At 44.0% G+C, this 21,695-nt stretch overlaps 1 protein-coding gene across 5 annotated transcripts in view; it reads left to right on the forward strand.

Moving 5' to 3' along the window:
* The first annotated feature begins 9,755 nt into the window (after nucleotides 1-9,755).
* The window catches only part of mbd1a (methyl-CpG binding domain protein 1a), a 49,351-nt gene continuing 37,411 nt past the window's right edge, over nucleotides 9,756-21,695 (forward strand). For 3 of the 5 annotated variants that reach the window (XM_045696543.2, XM_045696550.2, XM_045696546.2), the window contains exons 1-6: nucleotides 9,756-9,898; nucleotides 12,723-13,116; nucleotides 13,606-13,826; nucleotides 15,533-15,719; nucleotides 16,637-16,729; nucleotides 17,160-18,117. In XM_045696543.2, the coding sequence (XP_045552499.1) occupies nucleotides 12,934-13,116; nucleotides 13,606-13,826; nucleotides 15,533-15,719; nucleotides 16,637-16,729; nucleotides 17,160-18,117 (1,642 nt within the window). In that variant the 5' untranslated portion in view covers nucleotides 9,756-9,898; nucleotides 12,723-12,933. The remainder of the gene's footprint in view (nucleotides 9,899-12,722; nucleotides 13,117-13,605; nucleotides 13,827-15,532; nucleotides 15,720-16,636; nucleotides 16,730-17,159; nucleotides 18,118-21,695) is intronic. The other 2 variants (XM_045696551.2, XM_045696547.2) reach the window with 2 other exon arrangements.

Below are 21,695 nucleotides of genomic sequence, written 5' to 3' on the forward strand. Positions count from 1 at the left end.
GGGTGTTACATTGGGTGGGCGTTCTATGTTCATTTTTCTATGTTTTTGTATTTCTTTGTTTTGGGCCGTGTGTGGCTCCCAATCATGCACAGCTGTAGTTCGTTGTTGCTGATTGGGAGTCACACATAAGTAGCCTGTTTTCCTTTGGGTTTTTGTGGGTGATTGTATTCTGTTAGTGTGTTTTCCTGACAGGACTGTTTCTGGTCGTTTTTGTTTCATTTTTGTAAAGTGTTCTCTTTTTGAATTAAAATTCTAATGATGAACACATCCTCCGCTGCACCTTGGTCTAATTCTGACGACGGCCGTTACACCGGCACAACCAGAAGAGGACTGGCCACCCCTCATAGCCTGGTTCCTCTCTAGGTTTCTTCCTAGGTTTTGGCCTTTCTAGGGAGTTTTTCCTAGCCACCGTGCTTCTACACCTGCATTGCTTGCTGTTTGGGGGGTTTTAGGCTGGGTTTCTGTACAAGCACTTTGAGATATAAGCTGATGTAAGAAGGGCTATATAAATACATTTTATTTTATTTGATCACTCTTCACAATCACAGTCTTCAATCCCATAGGAGAGTACTGCCGAGTGGACCAACAGAGGCCTATGAGCTGTTTGACCAGGAGAGGGACGCACCGCCAAGGATAGGTAGAACCCCCCCACCCCACCCCCGGAAACCCTAATCCTAGAACCTCCACCAGAATGACCCCACCAGGATGACCCCACCCCACAGGCCTCCTGGCCCTGATGTTGCACCAGACCATCCTACACGACCCGGTCACCACAGACCTACGCACCATCAAGGATAGATAGACCCCCCCCCCCAGGACCCCAACCTTAGAACCCACACCTCGATCCCCGAGTCCTTCTGCACCATATCATCCAACATGACCCGGTTACTACTGACCTACGCACCGCCAAGGATATGAAGATCTCCAGGACCCCAACCCTACAACCACCACGACGACCCCCCTCCTTCAACCACGACCCGGTCACTACCAACTTACGCACCGCCAAGGACAGATAGACCCTGTTAGCAAGGCAACCCTGTTACCACGATGACCCTGTTACCGCGGCGAACATGTTACCGTGGCAACACCTTCACCAAAACAACCCGTCACTATGACCCGGTTACCTGGACCTACACCTGACTAAGGGGCAGTTGAAATCGGTGAGAGGGAAAACATTTTTTTTGGGGGGGGGGGGGGGGGTTCTTGATTGGAATTACATTGAATTCTGCTTATATCACCCTAAATCACAATAAACAGAAAGTTTCAAATGCTGAGACCATTGAGTGCGTTTTGAAGTGACAGGTTGCCACGAAATCTGGAGCTCATCTCTGCTGCTCTGTACTGGCACAATGGCCAGCTCCTGCATACTAAAGGAAAGCCGTTTTGGTAATGGATATAGGCTATAGGATAAATAGGCTGTTTGTAATAGGCGAGTGCAGCCTTAGTCACAGCTGTCTTACCAAAATAACTCAATGCTGTAAGTAGTAGCCTAGTCATTCATGCAAAACAAAAATACTGAATAGCACAACCAGAACAAAACAGTGGAAGGCCTACTATAGGCCTGTAGACAAAATATTAAATCGATAAAGACATGACACAATCTATATTTAGGCTCGTTAAATTAACAGTAAACAAAAGCGGTAAACAAAAGGTGAATGCAGCCAGCTGTCTTGACAAATATATTGATCTAAAATGTAAACGCAAAATGTAAAGTGTTGGTCCCATGTTTCAGGAACTGAAATAAAAGATCCCGAAAATCTGCCATAAGCACAAAAAGCTTATTTCTCTCAAATTTTGTGCACAAATTTGTTTACATCCTTGTTAGTGAGCATTTTATCCTTTCCAACATAATCCATCCACCTGACAGGTGTGGCATATCAAGCAGCTGATTAAACAGCATGATCATTACACAGGTGCACCTTGTGCTGGGGACAATAAAAGGCCACTGGCTGGAGCTTGGCAGCATCATCACTGCTAGGCTTGGCGGCTGGATGGTTTGATTTCTGATATCCATTGTGGCAGTGGCAGTTTAGCTGGTTAGAGCTAAATAGGCTAACAACACTAACGCCTTTTACAGCTAGCAAAGAAGCTAACTAAACTCTGTAGCGGTGGGGCGTGAGGCAGAGTTGAGTGAAGTAGCTTCAACTGTAAACTTGACCCCATCCTTATAAATCTAAATCAAATATTACAGGCGGAGGCGTATCACGTTATTCACTTAGCCTACTACGTTATTCACTTAGCCTACTACGTTATTCACTTAGCCTACTACGTTATTCACTTAGCCTACTACGTTATTCACTTAGCCTACTACGTTATTCACTTAGGCAACTACGTTATTCACATTGCCTACTACGTTATTCACTTAGCCTTCTACGTTATTCACTTAGCCTGCTACGTTATTCACTTAGCCTGCTACGTTATTCACTTAGCCTGCTACGTTATTCACTTAGCCTGCTACGTTATTCACTTAGCCTGCTACGTTATTCACTTAGCCTGCTACGTTATTCACTCAGCCTGCTACGTTATTCACTTAGCCTGCTACGTTATTCACTTAGCCTGCTACGTTATTCACTTAGCCTGCTACGTTATTCACTTAGCCTACTACGTTATTCACTTAGCCTACTACGTTATTCACTTAGCCTACTACGTTATTCACTTAGCCTATCACAGATGAACAGCATTCCCCCCCCCCCCCCCTGCTTTTTATGGAAACCCAAAGGAATCATACATAACCACCCAGTGGCTTTCCATTGCCCCCCTACACACTCCGCGATGCGCTCTGTCCATTGTGCTGACACAGCACAGAGGAGATACAGATTTTGCTCCAACTTGTCACTCAATCATTTGAATTTTTTTGCTATTTTTTTTATAAAGGGACATAAAACTAAAACTGAAGTGGCACAAGTTACAACTGAAGGGGCTAATCCCATTTTATTTTGCCCCCTGGTGGAGCTGGGCCAACCTGGACCTCTCGACAGACAGACAGACAGACAGACAGACAGACAGACAGACAGACAGACAGACAGACAGACAGACAGACAGACAGACAGACAGACAGACAGACAGACAGACAGACAGACAGACAGACAGACAGACAGACAGACAGACAGACAGACAGACAGACAGACATCCCTCCCTCCCTCTCTCCCTCCCAGGTCTACATTAGAGTATTTTAGTTGTATTTGTAAATGTTTATAAGGATTTGGGCAGGATCAGAAACCACTCCAACACTAGTTTACATGGTGTTCTGAAGGCAGCAACAGTAACTGACTGCTAGAGACCACAGAGAGTACACGTTTAATTGTCATTGCATTGTCTTACGTCTGATAGCGGCAGGTTAGCCTAGTGGTTAGAGCGTTGGACTAGTAACTGAAAGGTTGCTGGATCAAATCCCTGAGCTGACAAGGTCGTTCTGTCGTTCTGCTCCCTGAACAAGGCAGTTAATCCCACTGTTCCTAGGCTGTCATTGAAAATATTTGTTCTTAACTGCCTTGTCTAGTTAAATAAAAAAAATAGCATCAATAGCCTGGTTTCTTCCTAGGTTCTGGCCTTTCTAGGGAGTTTTTCCCTAGCCACCCCCTCATAGCCTGGTTCCTCTCTAGGTTTCTTCCTGGGTTCTGGCCTTTCTAGGGAGTTTTTCCCTAGCCACCCCCTCATAGCCTGGTTCCTCTCTAGGTTTCTTCCTGGGTTCTGGCCTTTCTAGGGAGTTTTTCCTAGCCACCCCCTCATAGCCTGGTTCCTCTCTAGGTTTCTTCCTGGGTTCTGGCCTTTCTAGGGAGTTTTTCCTAGCCACCCCCTCATAGCCTGGTTCCTCTCTAGGTTTCTTCCTGGGTTCTGGCCTTTCTAGGGAGTTTTTCCCTAGCCACCCCCTCATAGCCTGGTTCCTCTCTAGGTTTCTTCCTAGGTTCTGGCCTTTCTAGGGAGTTTTTCCTAGCCACCGTGCTTCTACACCTGCATTGCTTGCTGTTTGGGGGTTTTAGGCTGGGTTTCTGTACAGCACTTTGAGATATCAGCTGATGTAAGAAGGGCTATATAAATACATTTGATTTGATTTGATCAATGACTGTTGTAGGAGTGGCGCCACCTGTATGAGGACAATGGTGTTGCGCAGTGCTCTGTTTTTATCTGAAAACAGTTTCCCCCCCCCCCCAAAGACACCTATACAAATAATGTTCACTACATCTGAAAGGACTGAGTAGAAAGACTGGGTGTTTCCCCACTAATGGTTCATTTTAGGTTTGCGAGAGGGATAGCTGATCCCAGATCTGTACTGTAGGGGAAACTTCACCCTGCAGCACAAAGACTAGGTGGCCTACGTTGAATGTTCAACGGTAACCTCATCATCTCAGATACTTCACCTGGGGTGTATTTATAAGGAAGCAAATGCAAACAAACAGAAGGGAAAAAAAACAGTTCAAAATGGGGAGGGACCTACCTGAATTTGTCCAATAGAAATTTGTTTTCGTTGCAAAACATTTTGCTACTGGTTTTGTCATGTTCTATACTTATTGATGTTCTGGTCTCAGTCTGAGACTTAGTTATGTGGCCTCTCTCTAGTTATGCGTTCTCTCTCTCTGAGACCTAGTTATGTGTTCTCTCTCTCTGAGAACTAGTTATGTGTTCTCTCTCTGAGACCTAGTTATCTGTTCTCTCTCTCTGAGACCTAGTTATGTGTTCTCTCTCTGAGACCTAGTTATGCGTTCTCTCTCTCTGAGACCTAGTTATGTGTTCTCTCTCTCTGAGACCTAGTTATGTGTTCTCTCTCTCTGAGAACTAGTTATGTGTTCTCTCTCTGAGACCTAGTTATGTGTTCTCTCTCTCTGAGACCTAGTTATGTGTTCTCTCTCTGAGACCTAGTTATGTGTTCTCTCTCTCTGAGACCTAGTTATGTGTTCTCTCTCTCTGAGACCTAGTTATGTGTTCTCTCTCTGAGACCTAGTTATGCGTTCTCTCTCTCTGAGACCTAGTTATGTGTTCTCTCTCTCTGAGACCTAGTTATGTGTTCTCTCTCTCTGAGACCTAGTTATGTGTTCTCTCTCTCTGAGAACTAGTTATGTGTTCTCTCTCTGAGAACTAGTTATGTGTTCTCTCTCTGAGAACTAGTTATGTGTTCTCTCTCTCTGAGAACTAGTTATGTGTTCTCTCTCTCTGAGAACTAGTTATGTGTTCTCTCTCTCTGAGACCTAGTTATGTGTTCTCTCTCTCTGAGACCTAGTTATGTGTTCTCTCTCTCTGAGACCTAGTTATGTGTTCTCTCTCTCTGAGACCTAGTTATGTGTTCTCTCTCTCTGAGACCTAGTTATGTGTTCTCTCTCTCTGAGACCTAGTTATGTGTTCTCTCTCTCTGAGACCTAGTTATGTGTTCTCTCTCTCTGAGACCTAGTTATGTGTTCTCTCTCTCTGAGACCTAGTTATGTGTTCTCTCTCTCTGAGACCTAGTTATGTGTTCTCTCTCTGAGACCTAGTTATGCGTTCTCTCTCTCTGAGACCTAGTTATGTGTTCTCTCTCTCTGAGACCTAGTTATGTGTTCTCTCTCTCTGAGACCTAGTTATGTGTTCTCTCTCTCTGAGACCTAGTTATGTGTTCTCTCTCTCTGAGACCTAGTTATGTGTTCTCTCTCTCTGAGACCTAGTTATGTGTTCTCTCTCTCTGAGACCTAGTTATGTGTTCTCTCTCTCTGAGACCTAGTTATGTGTTCTCTCTCTCTGAGACCTAGTTATGTGTTCTCTCTCTGAGACCTAGTTATGTGTTCTCTCTCTCTGAGACCTAGTTATGTGTTCTCTCTCTCTGAGACCTAGTTATGCGTTCTCTCTCTGAGACCTAGTTATCTGTTCTCTCTCTGAGACCTAGTTATGTGTTCTCTCTCTCTGAGACCTAGTTATGCGTTCTCTCTCTCTGAGACCTAGTTATGCGTTCTCTCTCTCTGAGACCTAGTTATGTGTTCTCTCTCTCTGAGACCTAGTTATGCGTTCTCTCTCTGAGACCTAGTTATCTGTTCTCTCTCTGAGACCTAGTTATGTGTTCTCTCTCTCTGAGACCTAGTTATGTGTTCTCTCTCTCTGAGACCTAGTTATGTGTTCTCTCTCTCTGAGACCTAGTTATGTGTTCTCTCTCTCTGAGACCTAGTTATGTGTTCTCTCTCTCTGAGAACTAGTTATGTGTTCTCTCTCTGAGACCTAGTTATGCGTTCTCTCTCTGAGACCTAGTTATCTGTTCTCTCTCTGAGACCTAGTTATGTGTTCTCTCTCTCTGAGACCTAGTTATGTGTTCTCTCTCTCTGAGACCTAGTTATCTGTTCTCTCTCTCTGAGACCTAGTTATCTGTTCTCTCTCTCTGAGAACTAGTTATGTGTTCTCTCTCTCTGAGACCTAGTTATGTGTTCTCTCTCTCTGAGACCTAGTTATGTGTTCTCTCTCTCTGAGACCTAGTTATGTGTTCTCTCTCTCTGAGACCTAGTTATGTGGGAACACCAGCTGTAGGTAGACCTATACATTTCACATGGGCTACATCCCAAATGGCACCCTACTTAGAGCACTACAGGCCCTGGTCAAAAGTAGTGCACTATAAAGACTCATATCTCCCTCACTAGCTTTAAACACCAGCTGTCAGAGCAGCTCACAAATCACTGCACCTGTACATAGCCCATCTGTAAACAGCCCATCTACCTACCTCATCCCCATACTGTATTTATTTATTTATCTTTCTCCTTTGCACCCCAGTATCTCTACTTGCACATTCATCTTCTGCACATCTACCATTCCAGTGTTTAATTGCTATATTGTAATTACTTCGCCACCATGGCCTATTTATTGCCTTAACTTACCTCATTTGCACTCACTGTATATAGACTTTATGTTTTCTTTTGTTCTACTGTATTATTGACTGTATGTTTTGTTTATTCCATGTGTAACTCTGTGTTGTTGTATGGGTCCCTGGGTTTCCCTGTGGCTCAGTTGGTAGAGCATGGTGTTTGCAACGCCAGCATGGTGTGCGCAACGCCGGGGTTGTGGGTTCGATTCCCACGGGGGGCCAGTACAAAAAACAAATGCATGAAATGAATGTATTCACTACTGTAAGTCGCTCTGGATAAGAGCGTCTGCTAAATCAATTTGTAAGTCGCTCTGGATAAGAGCGTCTGCTAAATGACTTAAATGTAAATGACTAAAATGTAAAAAATGAATTGCTATGCTTTATCTTGGCCAGGTCGCAGTTGTAAATGACAACTTGTTCTCAACTAGCCTACCTGGTTAAATAAAGGTGAAATAAAATAAATAAAAAAGGGAACAGGGTGCCATTTGGGACACATACAGTTGTAATCGGAAGTTTACATACACTTAGGTTGGAGTCATTAAAACTAGTTTTTCAACCACTCCACAAATGTCTTGATAGCAAACTATAGTTTTGGCAAGTCGGTTAGGACATCTACTTTGTGCATGACACAAGTAATTTTTCCAACAATTGTTTACAGACAGATTATTTCAATTATAATTCACTGTATCACAATTCCAGTGGGGCAGAAGTTTACATACACTAAGTTGACTGTGCCTTTAAACAGCTTGGAAAATTCCAGAAAATGATGTCATGGCTTTAGAAGCTTCTGATAGGCTAATTGACCTCATTTGAGTCAATTGGAGGTGTACCTGTGGATGTATTTCAAGGCCTACCTTTAAACTCATTGCCTCTTTGCTTGACATCATGGGAAAATAAAAAGAAATCAGCCAAGACCTCAGAAAAAAAATTGTAGACCTCCACAAGTCTGGTTCATCCTTGGGAGCAATTTCCAAACGCTTAAAGGTACCACATTCATCTGTACAAACAATAGTACACAAGTATAAACACCATGGGACCACACAGCCGTCATACCACTCAGGAAGGAGACGCATTCTGTCTCCTAGAGATGAACATACTTTGGTGTGAAAAGTGCAAATCAATCCCAGAACAACAGCAAAGGACCTTGTGAAGATGCTGGAGGAAACAGGTACAAAAGTATCTATATCCACAGTAAAACAAGTCCAATATTGACATAACCTGAAAGGCCGCTCAGCAAGGAAGAAGCCACTGCTCCAAAACCGCCATAAAAAAGCCAGACTACGGTTTGCAACTGCACATGGGGACAAAGATTGTACTTTTTAGAGAAATGTCCTCTGGTCTGATGAAACAAAAATAGAACTGTTTAGCCATAATGACCATCATTATGTTTGGAGGAAAAAGGGGGAGGCTTGCAAGCCAAAGAACACCATCCCAACCGTGAAGCACGGGGGTGGCAGCATCATGTTGTGGGGGTGCTTTGCTGCAGGAGGGACTGGTGCGATTCACAAACTAGATGGCATCATGAGGGAGGAAAATTATGTGTATTGGAGTGGCCATCACAAAGCCCTAACCTCAACTTATAGAACATTTGTGGGCAGAACTGAAAAAGTGTGTGCGAGCAAGGAGGCCTACAAACCTGACTCAGTTACACCAGCTCTGTCAGGAGGAATGGGCCAAAATTCACCCAACTTATTGTGGGAAGCTTGTGGAAGGCTACCCAAAACATTTGACCCAAGTTAAACAATCTAAAGGCAATGCTACCAAATATGAATTGAGTGTATGTAAAACTTCTGACCCACTGGGAATGTGATGAAAGAAATAAAAGCTGAAATAAATAATTCTCTCTACAATTATTCTGACATTTCACATTCTTAAAATAAAGTGGTGATCCTAACTGACCTAAGACAGGGGAATTTTTACTAGGATTAAATGTCAGGAATTGTGAAAAAGTGAGTTTAAATGTATTTGGCTAAAGTGTATTTAGACTTCTGACTTCAACTGTACACAGGGATTCATGATGTGGATAAAGCAACATGAGGAGCTATATGAGTATATGAGTATTGTTTCCTATTTTCCCACAAACTGTCGGAGAGCGTTTTCCAAGTGTTGTCTGAAATCACATTGCTCACGGCGTTATTGTGTTTTATGGTATTTTATTGCCCAAGTCAACATTACCATCTTTTTTCTTCTTAACCAAGTAATGGAATGGAGTTTAGGAATTATGTGTGACAAATTAAAACCTGCCAATGAGACATTTGAATGGATATCCTATTGATTTAACAGCATAAATGGTTGGGTGTGATGGCCTACTTTCAGATATTGGTTCATCCATATTTGTTTTAGAATATGCCTCTTTTTCAAGATCTAAAATCAGTTTGTTCCTAGTCAGTTTTGTTGACTTTGTTGATAGCTACATTGAGGAAAAATTATGACTGCGATATGTGGTTGTCTCACCGAGCTATCTTACAATGAATGCACAAACTGTAAGTCGCTCTGGATAACATGACTAAAATGTAAAATGTACAAATCAATTATCATACCAGATAATAATAACAATAACATAAATGATATAGGTCAGATTCCATTCATGAGGTTGACCCCTCCCCCCCCCCCCCCAATATATATACTATTCACAGTTCAACACCATTTAATAACATTCTCACCGACCCTCAAAGGGCTTTGTGTAGAAGGGAAGGGGTAGCAATGTATGATCATAGGGTAGGCTAATGAGTCTTATCAGGGCATTAGTCTTATTTAGTCTAAAATGTTCGTGATCCTCTGCCATCTTTTTCACTAAAGGTCACAACATTTATAATATTCAGAGAGACATTAAGTCCCATGATGCACTGGTCATAGTGCACATAACTCGGTCACCATTCAAAGTTGGACTCGATTACAAATTGGCCGATACTTTTAATTTATTTATTTTTAAGAATATTTAATGATGTTGCCGATCGCCGTCCCTTCCCGCTCGTTCTGCACATGCCCAGTCCAACACATTAGTCCCTGAAAGAAAGGAGAAAAACCCAACGAGAACAGGAAGACGATCGGACGTGATTTCGGCCGCGATGGAAGAAGCTTTGCTGTGTGAGTATTTCAACGAATTTCTGTCCATTTAGCGGGTTTGTTTACATCTGTTGCAACGTTGCAAATCAGTAACAAAGATTGGCGCTACATAGCTGACAAAAAAAAATCACGAATGGAGTTTTTCCCAAACAGAATGATTATAACATGAGAACGAAATACATCTGAGTTCTCCTGCAATGAGCAGTTCTTGTTCAGTAGTAGCGCCGAAGGGAAAACCATGGAGCCGTGCAGGGAGAGAGGGGGGAGTGAACAGCAGAGGAGAGGGTCCTAGAAAACGACTTCAAGGGTATATTCATTACGTTCATTCTGCTGCAAAACGTTTTTGTCCGTGGAACAGAAACGTTACTTCAAAAACACTTTTCCGAGTTCCGTTTTGTTCTCAAAAAAGAAGTTGTAGTTCAGTCGTGTCTCCTTAAAAAAATATAATAATACAAATAATAATAATAATAATAATGATAATAAACGTCTGGAAGAGGTTGAAGGAACCCCACGCCGCTGTCTTCACTTCAGAGAAGAGCACTTCGCAGACTGTTCAGATGGGGACGGCAACGCGTGGAAACCATAAAAGTGAACTACAAATCCCAAAACTACAACTTCCGTTTTAAACACCCGACAGCTTTTTACGTCACGTTGAAGAGCGTTTTGGAAGAAACGTTATGCAACAGACTCTATGTAATGAATACATCCCCTTGTTGTTTGGGGATCAGACGAGCGACCCAGGCTGAATCATGGCGGATGAAACACCAAAGTGGTTTTGTTGTTTGTTTGTTTACTGCAGTGCTTTCGATGCATTCCTACCCATGTTAAATGACTAGCAACAACCAAGCCATGTGTCCTGTTGTTGTTTTTAGAGTAGGGTAGATAACAGCTGTTTGGGTCACTAGCTATGTATCACACGTTCAAAACAACACTACAATCAGAGGAAGTTGTTGTGATTTCATTGCTGCAGTTAGCTAGTAGCACGGCCAGCTGTTTCTAACTAACTAACTAACTAACTACAGTGTGTTTTGAGTTTGACAAGGCAAGATACTGTTTATTAACTAACAAGAACTTGCAGATGGGCCCATTCATCAACTACAGGTTGATGAGAACATCTGACACCTAGTCAGTCTTAATTAGCCTACCAGATAATATTATTACAATAATCCCAAACATATTTTCATGATGATATTGAGTTTTTTTTTTCCCCCTCAGATCTATTTACATTTTTTGGGGACATTTATCAGACACACATATCCAGAGGGACTAAGTGCATTCATATGTAGCTAGGTAAGACAACCAACCACACTCCTGTATACAAGGGGCTGTGCTTTCATTGTGATTTGAGAACAGCAGTGCTGCAGTCATTGATTCAGTGTTTCCCCTACTATTCTATAGGTAGGGCGGGCGGGCCTCCCTCCCCCTCAAAAGAAAAAAATAAACGCTCCCCAAAATAAATGTTAGATTTTTAATTTGACCGTTTATAATGCCAGAAGGTTCGCCTCTTGCTTTGGAGGCCTAGAGAACGTTTGATATAGGCCAAGACTGAATTGATTATCAGTGTTGTGAACAGACACCATACGACCTATTCTGCAAAGCATGTTGACTAATGCCTTTTGACCAAATATAGCAGTCGGTTTCCACCCTGCTAGCACTGTGTTTAAATCTCGTGCAGGGCGATGTGGGGTTCCTTGTGAGTTGTGTAGTTTAATTAGTCAATATGACTGATTTGATTAATTTAAGCCGCTAGGCGATTGGTTGGATTTAAAACATGGGCAGGGTTTAAACTTCAAGAGTTTAAAAGCAGTGGCGGTTCTAGACCATTTCAACTTGGGGGGGGGCCAAGCTGGGGCCAGTTGTACTGTTAGAGGGGGGCCAGTTACATTAGACGTTATTGTTGTCATATCGTTTTCTTCACTGCATTAGCAGACATTAGCAGGCAAAATACCATGTTCATCATCGTTGCCACTGTCTAATAACGGATGTAAAAAAAGAACGATAGCAAAAAATTTGTTTTGTAAAAATTATTTTATACTCCACATTTAGGGGGGGGGGGCAACAAGGGGGTCCAAAACTGTTGTCACAGGGGCACTGCCCCCCCCCCCAGAACCGCTAGTACGCCAAAGGCCTGTAATATTCTAACTCTGCAGGTGTAGGCTTTAATAATGTAGGTATTACTTTACCGAGCCATTTCCCACCCTCTCCCTGATAATTGTTCCTAATAAGCTTCTTATAAATGATCCATTAGGTCTATATGCCACTCCGGTTCTGTTATCTTGAAAAGTGGCATCAGCGTTGCGTTTTATTATACTGCTGCATTTCTGCAGATGGTGCCGTTTATTTTTGTTTTTTGTTGGGGGGTTCTGCCGGCCCGCCCTCGATCAGTGCGCTGTGATCACCATGGAAACCACATTTTTTTTCCTTCTTCTTCTTCTCTGGTGCTAAACATATCGCCAAGGCACCAGCATGTCGCCTTGGAAACCCACATGGGTGAAACGCCAAGCTCCAGATTGGTGGTTTTAATATAGCCAATATCCATGGTTTCTTGTTGTTTCTATGTTACGCGTTGCCTTGCATGTTAGTTGCCAGTATATTACCAGTATATTACCAGTATATTACCAGTATATTACATGTTTAGTCCTTGCAATCGTTGCAATAGTTGAGATTTTGAATGTAGGTTATATATATATATATATATATATATATATATATATATATATATATATATATATATATATATATATATATATATATATATAATTTCAGAATTGTTCATTCGTTACCTCGCTCTTTTCTATATTATAATAATCATACCGACTGACATTTTTTTGTTCCTTTATTTCAGAGTGTTCCAAACATCAGCTGACCCCACCCAAACCCTTACCACCGCAAATACCAAGATGGAGACAGTAGAGACTTTGTGTATAGACCTTCATATGTCGTAAGGCTACAAGGCGAGAACAGAGGACGACCTGTGTTTGCTGTGAGTCGGTAATGTTACTGAACATGGATGATAAACGGTGAGTAGGACCTAACTAGATTACATTCAATCCGACATGGACAGGAAGCGCCCTAAACCGCTCATCCTGAGGAGAGACACGGTAGAGGGTAGGATGGTGGCACGACACATTGCTCTGGAGGAGGACACACCCCTGAGCCACGCAGCCAATCAGGCTCCAGACCTCGGAGAGGGAGCCAATCAGGGAGACCAGGCCGTGGCTGAAGAAGAGGTGAGGAAGGTGGTGTGTTTTTTTCAGTAATCTGAAAGACGTTTTTGAACAAAACAGACAGAGCTCACCCCAGTTCCTTATTTTATCCAACAGACAATTGCAACTTTAAAGAGAAGTATTATTATATCAACATATGCCATTTAGCAGACACTTATCTTAAACAATTTACAGTAATTTACATAGAAATTACGTTGTATACATTTCACACTCTTGGCACCATCTCAGTTTATTCAGCTAGAAGTATTTATTTTTTAATAATAAAAAATCAAATTATTCCCACGTACCTGCGACATGCCGGTTTTTAGCTATGCTTAGCGTTTTCCTAATTTGAGACAATCATATTTGTTCTACGCCACATTTCTATCTGAATGTGTTGCGGTATTACATCCTCATGAACAGTTTACTAGAGTTGACACCATTTTTTTTTCTTCTTTTCTATCTGCCAAGACAATCATATCCGTTGTACATTTTCTATCTCCATGTGCTGTAACGTGACAGACCCGTGGCGAAGAGGCGCTGATCCAGCTGGAGAGCGACATGCTTCCTCTAGGAGCAGAGGTCCAGATGCACACGGTCTCCAGTGACCGACTGGTTTTGGCCCAGGGGACAAGGGAGGGAGAGGGGTGTGTTGATGGGCCGCCTGGAGCCTGGTCTGAGCCCCTGGGGGAGGACGACTTTGACAACGAGGAAGAGATGGAGGGGCGTGACAATGAACGGAGGTATGGAATTTATTTCTAAACTCACACTTGGATCTTCCTGGTAATTGATTTAGCTGATAGTGGCTACTTGTAATGACTGGTACATTAGTTGTTTCTCCCCACTAAATGCTCTGGATAAGCGCTTCTACTAAATGACTGAAATGTAAAATGATCATTGTTTTTTTAAATGTTTTATTATGGTTACATTTGTTAAGTGTCTGCATTCTGCAACTTCCTTTTGGTTTTTAGAACAGTTGTCTCATTAACCCGAGCGTACTATGTCCTCCACAACCTGACAGCTTGGTACTTTTTCTGTTCAAATAAAATGGAATGAATGTCTCTTAGCAGAGCTTGGCCCTGTGATGGACTAGTGTCCTGGTACATCAAGCTGTCTCTCTACAGAAACAGGAGATAGACTAGTGTCCTGTCCATCAAGCTGTCTCACTACAGAAACAGGGGATAGACTAGTGTCCTGTCCAGGGGGTGTCCTGTACATCAAGCTGTCTCTCTACAGAAACAGGAGATAGACTAGTGTCCTGTCCAGGGGGTGTCCTGTACATCAAGCTGTCTCACTACAGAAACATGATATAGACTAGTGTCCTGTCCAGGGGGTGTACTGGTACATCAAGCTGTCTCACTACAGAAACATGATATAGACTAGTGTCCTGTCCAGGGGGTGTACTGGTACATCAAGCTGTCTCACTACAGAAACATGATATAGACTAGTGTCCTGTCCAGGGGGTATACTGGTACATCAAGCTGTCTCTCTACAGAAACAGGATATAGACTAGTGTCCTGTCCAGGGGGTGTACTGGTACATCAAGCTGTCTCTCTACAGAAACAGGATATAGACTAGTGTCCTGTCCAGGGGGTGTCCTGGTACATCAAGCTGTCTCACTACAGAAACAGGATATAGACTAGTGTCCTGTCCAGGGGGTGTACTGGTACATCAAGCTGTCTCACTACAGAAACAGGATATAGACTAGTGTTCTGTCCAGGGGGTATACTGGTACATCAAGCTGTCTCCCTACAGAAACATGATATAGACTAGTGTCCTGTCCAGGGGGTGTACTGGTACATCAAGCTGTCTCCCTACAGAAACAGGATATAGACTAGTGTCCTGTCCAGGGGGTGTCCTGGTACATCAAGCTGTCTCTCTACAGAAACAGGATATAGACTAGTGTCCTGTCCAGGGGGTGTACTGGTACATCAAGCTGTCTCCCTACAGAAACAGGATATAGACTAGTGTCCTGTCCAGGGGGTGTCCTGGTACATCAAGCTGCCTCTCTACAGAAACAGGATATAGACTAGTGTCCTGTCCAGGGGGTGTCCTGGTACATCAAGCTGTCTCTCTACAGAAACAGGATATAGACTAGTGTCCTGTCCAGGGGGTGTACTGGTACATCAAGCTGTCTCACTACAGAAACAGGATATAGACTAGTGTCCTGTCCAGGGGGTGTACTGGTACATCAAGCTGTCTCACTACAGAAACAGGATATAGACTAGTGTCCTGTCCAGGGGGTGTCCTGGTACATCAAGCTGTCTCTCTACAGAAACAGGAGATAGACTAGTGTTCTGTCCAGGGGGTGTACTGGTACATCAAGCTGTCTCTCTACAGAAACAGGATATAGACTAGTGTCCTGTCCAGGGGGTATACTGGTACATCAAGCTGTCTCTCTACAGAAACAGGATATAGACTAGTGTCCTGTACTTTATCCTTTGTCCAGACCGGATCCTAAGCGAAAGTGGAGGTGGAAGGTTCCGGTACAGGCTGACGACGACTGGGAAGATTGCTCCGCTTTAGGACCGGGCTGGAAACGCAAAGTGGTGTTCCGGCGCTCAACCACCCTGCCCGCTAAGAGGAAGTGGGATACGTACTACTGCAGTCCGTGTGGGGACCGCATGAGAAGCAAGGTGAACATTTTCTAAACACTTCTACAGCAAGAAAGGCTCTAGCAGTCATTTTATGAATGAATGTTTTGGAAGTGGATTTTAACAGGTTGACATCCGATAAAGGATCATAGCTTTCACCTGGTCAGTCTATGTCATGGAAAGAGCAGGTGTTCCTAATGTGGTTCGACTTCCTGAACGCTGAAAGCTGTGGTAAATCAGATCGTATACCACGGGTATGACAAACATTTTTTTTTTTTTTTTTTTTACTGTTCTAATTACGTTGGTAACCAGTTTATAATAGCGATAAAGCATGAGGGTGTGTGTGTATATGGCCGATATACCACGTCTAAGTGCTGTTCTTATTGCACGACGCAACGCAGAGTGCATTGGACGCTGCCATTAGCCATGGTATATTGGCCATATACCACAAACCCCCAAAGTGCCTAATCGCTATTACAAACTGTCTACCAATTTTGGTAAGTGTTTTGTCATACACGTGGTACACAAGGCTGATATACCACGTCTGTCAGCCAATCAGCATTCAGGACTCGAACCACCTATGTTTATATTCCTAACTCATTACGATATCTCAATTGCTTATTTAAATTTCTTCTACAATTTTTGGATTCTGTGTGTATAGTTATTATATTAATAGATATTGCTACACTGTTGGAGCTAGAAACATAAGCATTTTTTCTACACCTGCCATAACTTCTCCACAAAACTGTGTATGCGACCGATAAACTGATTTTAAACTCTGGTCCTTTAAAAACCTGTGTTGTGTAAAATACAGCTTGTAAAATAAATACATGTGGTTTTGAAGTAAGGAGACCGGCCGTAGGCTGCATGTGTATGATCTGTATGTGATGTTTTACATTGATGCTAAATAACGTTGTCTTCCCTTGGATGGTCAATAAAGTTATATTCTATATTCTAAGGTTGAACTGACCAAATACCTCCGTGGTGGCGTGGACATCTCTCGTTTTGACTTCCAGTCGGGACTCTTCTTGGATGAGAAGAGCAGGTTGAAGGTAAAACATTTCTTTACTTCCTGGTGCCGTTATTATTCCTGGTGCCTTACTTCCTGGTGCCGTTATTATTCCTGGTGCCTTACTTCCTGGTGCCTTACTTCCTGGTGCCTTACTTCCTGGTGCCATTATTATTCCTGGTGCCTTACTTCCTGGTGCCTTACTTCCTGGTGCCATTATTATTCCTGGTGCCTTACTTCCTGGTGCCATTATTATTCCTGGTGCCTTACTTCCTGGTGCCTTACTTCCTGGTGCCATGGGTCTTATTCATTAGTGAAGAAGGAAGAGCCGTCCCTGTTTTCAACCCGCTTGCTTCTGATTGGTTCCTAGTGATTGACCCTGGTTTCCACCTCCGATATTGCTGTGTATGTACTCAGTAGTTATGTAAAAAAAAAGATATATATAAATATTTACATTTATTTCCTCACCACAGCGTTTGAACCACTTGGAGGAAGTTCATTCCTCTAGTACGAGCACCTCCAGGACAGGCACTCCAGACCTGGACCGGAACCACACCTCTGATGGCCTCCCTGGAACTCCCCAGCGCACCCAACAGAGTCAGGCCAGTTTCCCGCACATCACACAGTCCCCCACTGTTGTTATCCACAACAGCCTCCCTGCCACCCCTAAGGCATCCCTGGCTAGTGGCTCCCCTTCTCTCCGTCTGGAGCAGATCTCCCCACAGAGACTCAGTTCTGTGGCCTCTTCAAGCCGAGACGTTGTAATCGCTCATCTGTCTCAGTCTCTCCTGCCTCTCAGCCCGACCAAAAACCAGCTCCTTCAGTCAGGACTACAACCGCCGAGCCCGACCAAGAACCAGCTCCTTCAGTCAGGACTACAACCGCCGAGCCCGACCAAGAACCAGCTCCTTCAGTCAGGACTACAACCGCCGAGCCCGACCAAGAACCAGCTCCTTCAGTCAGGACTACAACCGCCGAGCCCGACCAAGAACCAGCTCCTTCAGTCAGGACTACAACCGCCGAGCCCGACCAAGAACCAGCTCCTTCAGTCAGGACTACAACCGCCGAGCCCGACCAAGAACCAGCTCCTTCAGTCAGGACTACAACCGCCGAGCCCGACCAAGAACCAGCGCTCTCAATTAGGACTACAAACCCCAGAGGGGCACAGGAAGGTAGTAGTGATCCGTAGGCCGGATGTGGATCTGGACCCAATCACCTCCCCTCCCCCTCAGCACCTTTCCCTGGTAACCCAGTGGACCCAACAGTGGAGTGGATCAAATATTGTGCTGAATGGACACAGAGAAATGGACACAGAGAAACCAACTTGTACAGGTAGACATGGACAGGTAGAGTCAGTGGAAGTAACTTCCCATAGGCCAGGCTCCTACGGTGAGAGGATTCAGCAGCTGAAAACAGCCAATGACAAAGATGGTGAGTCCTTTTTAATTACTTAATTTTTTTTTTTCAATTCTTTTGTATTTAACAAGCCAGGATAGTCTGCTCAGTAAGACTGGCTTATCTTTCTCAGAGGGGTTATACTACAAAGCAGGATCAAGGACTTAGCCAGCTAACTCTGAACAGAGTGGCTGCAGATCAGACCCCCCCCGATTCCGAAGCTTCTTCTCTACTTTAGGCAGTAGAGGGCAGGCTACTCTGGTGAATGGTGCTCGTTTTAATAAAGTTATATAAAAGCTGAGATCACATAATGATAGTCTTCTATGTAACAGAGTGAATATAATAGCACAGTATAGCTGTCAGACAAAAAAATTACTAAAAATAAACATAACGCACATTTATCTCTCGTGTGGCAGAGAGCTAACGTAGCTCTAAAACTCCTTTAGGTCGGCTATGCTACAGTCTGTTAGCAACGTAGCTCTAAAACTCCTTTAGGTCGGCTATGCTACAGTCTGTTAGCAACGTAGCTCTAAAACTCCTTTAGGTAGGCTATGCTGCATTCTGTTAGCAACGTAGCTCTAAAACTCCTTTAGGTCGGCTATGCTACAGTCTGTTAGCAACGTAGCTCTAAAACTCCTTCAGGTCGGCTATGCTACAGTCTGTTAGCAACGTAGCTCTAAAACTCCTTCAGGATCGGCTATGCTACAGTCTGTTAGCAACGTAGCTCTAAAACTCCTTCAGGCAGGCTATGCTACAGTCTGTTAGCAACGTAGCTCTAAAACTCCTTCAGGTCGGCTATGCTACAGTCTGTTAGCAACGTAGCTCTAAAACTCCTTCAGGCAGGCTATGCTACAGTCTGTTAGCAACGTAGCTCTAAAACTCATTCAGGTAGGCTATGCTACAGTCTGTTAGCAACGTAGCTCTAAAACTCATTCAGGTAGGCTATGCTACAGTCTGTTAGCAACGTAGCTCTAAAACTCATTCAGTCTGTTAGCAACGTAGCTCTAAAACTCATTCAGGTAGGCTATGCTACAGTCTGTTAGCAACGTAGCTCTAAAACTCATTCGGGTAGACTATGCTACAGTCTGTTAGCAACGTAGCTCTAAAACTCATTCCGGTATGCTATGCTACAGTCCGTTAGCAACTTAGCTCTAAAACTCATTCCGGTATGCTATGCTACAGTCTGTTAGCAACGTAGCTCTAAAACTCATTCGGGTAGACTATGCTACAGTCTGTTAGCAACGTAGCTCTAAAACTCATTCGGGTAGGCTATGCTACAGTCTGTTAGCAACGTAGCTCTAAAACTCATTCGGGTAGGCTATGCTACAGTCTGTTAGCAACGTAGCTCTAAAACTCATTCGGGTAGGCTATGCTACAGTCTGTTAGCAACGTAGCTCTAAAACTCATTCAGGTAGGCTATGCTACAGTCTGTTAGCAACGTAGCTCTAAAACTCATTCAGGTAGGCTATGCTACAGTCTGTTAGCAACGTAGCTGTAAAACTACTTCAGGTAGGCTAGCTCGATACAACACCTGTATAACTCAACACCATCTTAATGTATATCCCCATGAAATGGTTGGAATGCAGATGCAGCATTCACCGATAAAACTTGAGGAATTCTCATTCATGAATGACAGTGAGAAATGTGAAGGGAAGAAGACCATAACAACAACATGTGTGTGTGTAATGTAGGCTTGGGCGGTCTACAGTGGTTGATCACCTAAAAGTTTTGAGATTATGCTGTGGGATTTAAGGGGTAATTTGTAGTTTAGTACAGTACCCTGCGTCACTACTTCATAGCTCCAGACCACCACAAGGGGGAGTTAGAGCACTGATTATGCTTTATGGTACCAAGGCGCTAATGTGTCTAACTGACAATGAATGAATGGGCGACATAAACCTAAATAGAAACGGATAATTGTGACTTGAAAATTGAAATTGAATTAACTGAATGAGGATGAGGAAAGTGATTCAATTTAGAACAATTGTGTAAAAATTGCTCTTCCTCTGTCCTGTACCCACACGTGAAAAAATACACTTTTAAAACAATGTTTCTTTCTACTTTGTCAGAAGAAGCTTTAACTGGACCTGTAGCTTATTACTTACAGTGTAACAACAGTTTTAGTAAGGTTTTTATTCTGAGAAACAAACATTTTATTTTATATTCTTAAAATATGTGTTGACTGAAATAAATAAATATATATATATATATATATATATATATAAAAAAGCAGCAAGTGATGTCTGCTAACTGAACGAGTTGATGGCGCAGTCATATAGCCTCAGGAACCTGCACATACAAACGACAACTACATCCCACCTACCCAGACCCACATGCTCACAACTACATCCCACCTGCCCAGACCCACATGCTCACAACTACATCCCACCTGCCCAGACCCACATGCTCACAACTACATCCCACCTGCCCAGACCCACATGCTCACAACTACATCCCACCTGCCCAGACCCACATGCTCACAACTACATCCCACCTGCCCAGACCCACATGCTCACAACTACATCCCACCTGCCCAGACCCACATGCTCACAACTACATCCCACCTGCCCAGACCCACATGCTCACAACTACATCCCACCTGCCCAGACCCACATGCTCACAACTACATCCCACCTGCCCAGACCCACATGCTCACAACTACATCCCACCTGCCCAGACCCACATGCTCACAACTACATCCCACCTGCCCAGACCCACATGCTCACAACTACATCCCACCTGCCCAGACCCACATGCTCACAACTACATCCCACCTGCCCAGACCCACATGCTCACAACTACATCCCACCTGCCCAGACCCACATGCTCACAACTACATCCCACCTACCCAGACCCACATGCTCACAACTACATCCCACCTACCCAGACCCACATGCTCACAACTACATTCCACCTGCCCAGACCCACATGCTCACAACTACATCCCACCTGCCCAGACCCACATGCTCACAACTACATCCCACCTGCCCAGACCCACATGCTCACAACTACATCCCACCTGCCCAGACCCACATGCTCACAACTACATCCCACCTGCCCAGACCCACATGCTCACAACTACATCCCACCTGCCCAGACCCACATGCTCACAACTACATCCCACCTGCCCAGACCCACATGCTCACAACTACATCCCACCTGCCCAGACCCACATGCTCACAACTACATCCCACCTGCCCAGACCCACATGCTCACAACTACATCCCACCTGCCCAGACCCACATGCTCACAACTACATCCCACCTGCCCAGACCCACATGCTCACAACTACATCCCACCTGCCCAGACCCACATGCTCACAACTACATCCCACCTGCCCAGACCCACATGCTCACAACTACATCCCACCTGCCCAGACCCACATGCTCACAACTACATCCCACCTGCCCAGACCCACATGCTCACAACTACATCCCACCTGCCCAGACCCACATGCTCACAACTACATCCCACCTGCCCAGACCCACATGCTCACAACTACTCCCACCTGCCCAGACCCACATGCTCACAACTACGTCCCACCTGCCCAGACCCACATGCTCACAACTACGTCCCACCTGCCCAGACCCACATGCTCACAACTACGTCCCACC

This window comes from Salmo salar, chromosome 15 (genome assembly GCF_965601325.2).
Source record: "Salmo salar chromosome 15, fSalSal1, whole genome shotgun sequence".
In the NCBI taxonomy this organism is placed as follows: Eukaryota; Metazoa; Chordata; class Actinopteri; order Salmoniformes; family Salmonidae; genus Salmo; species Salmo salar.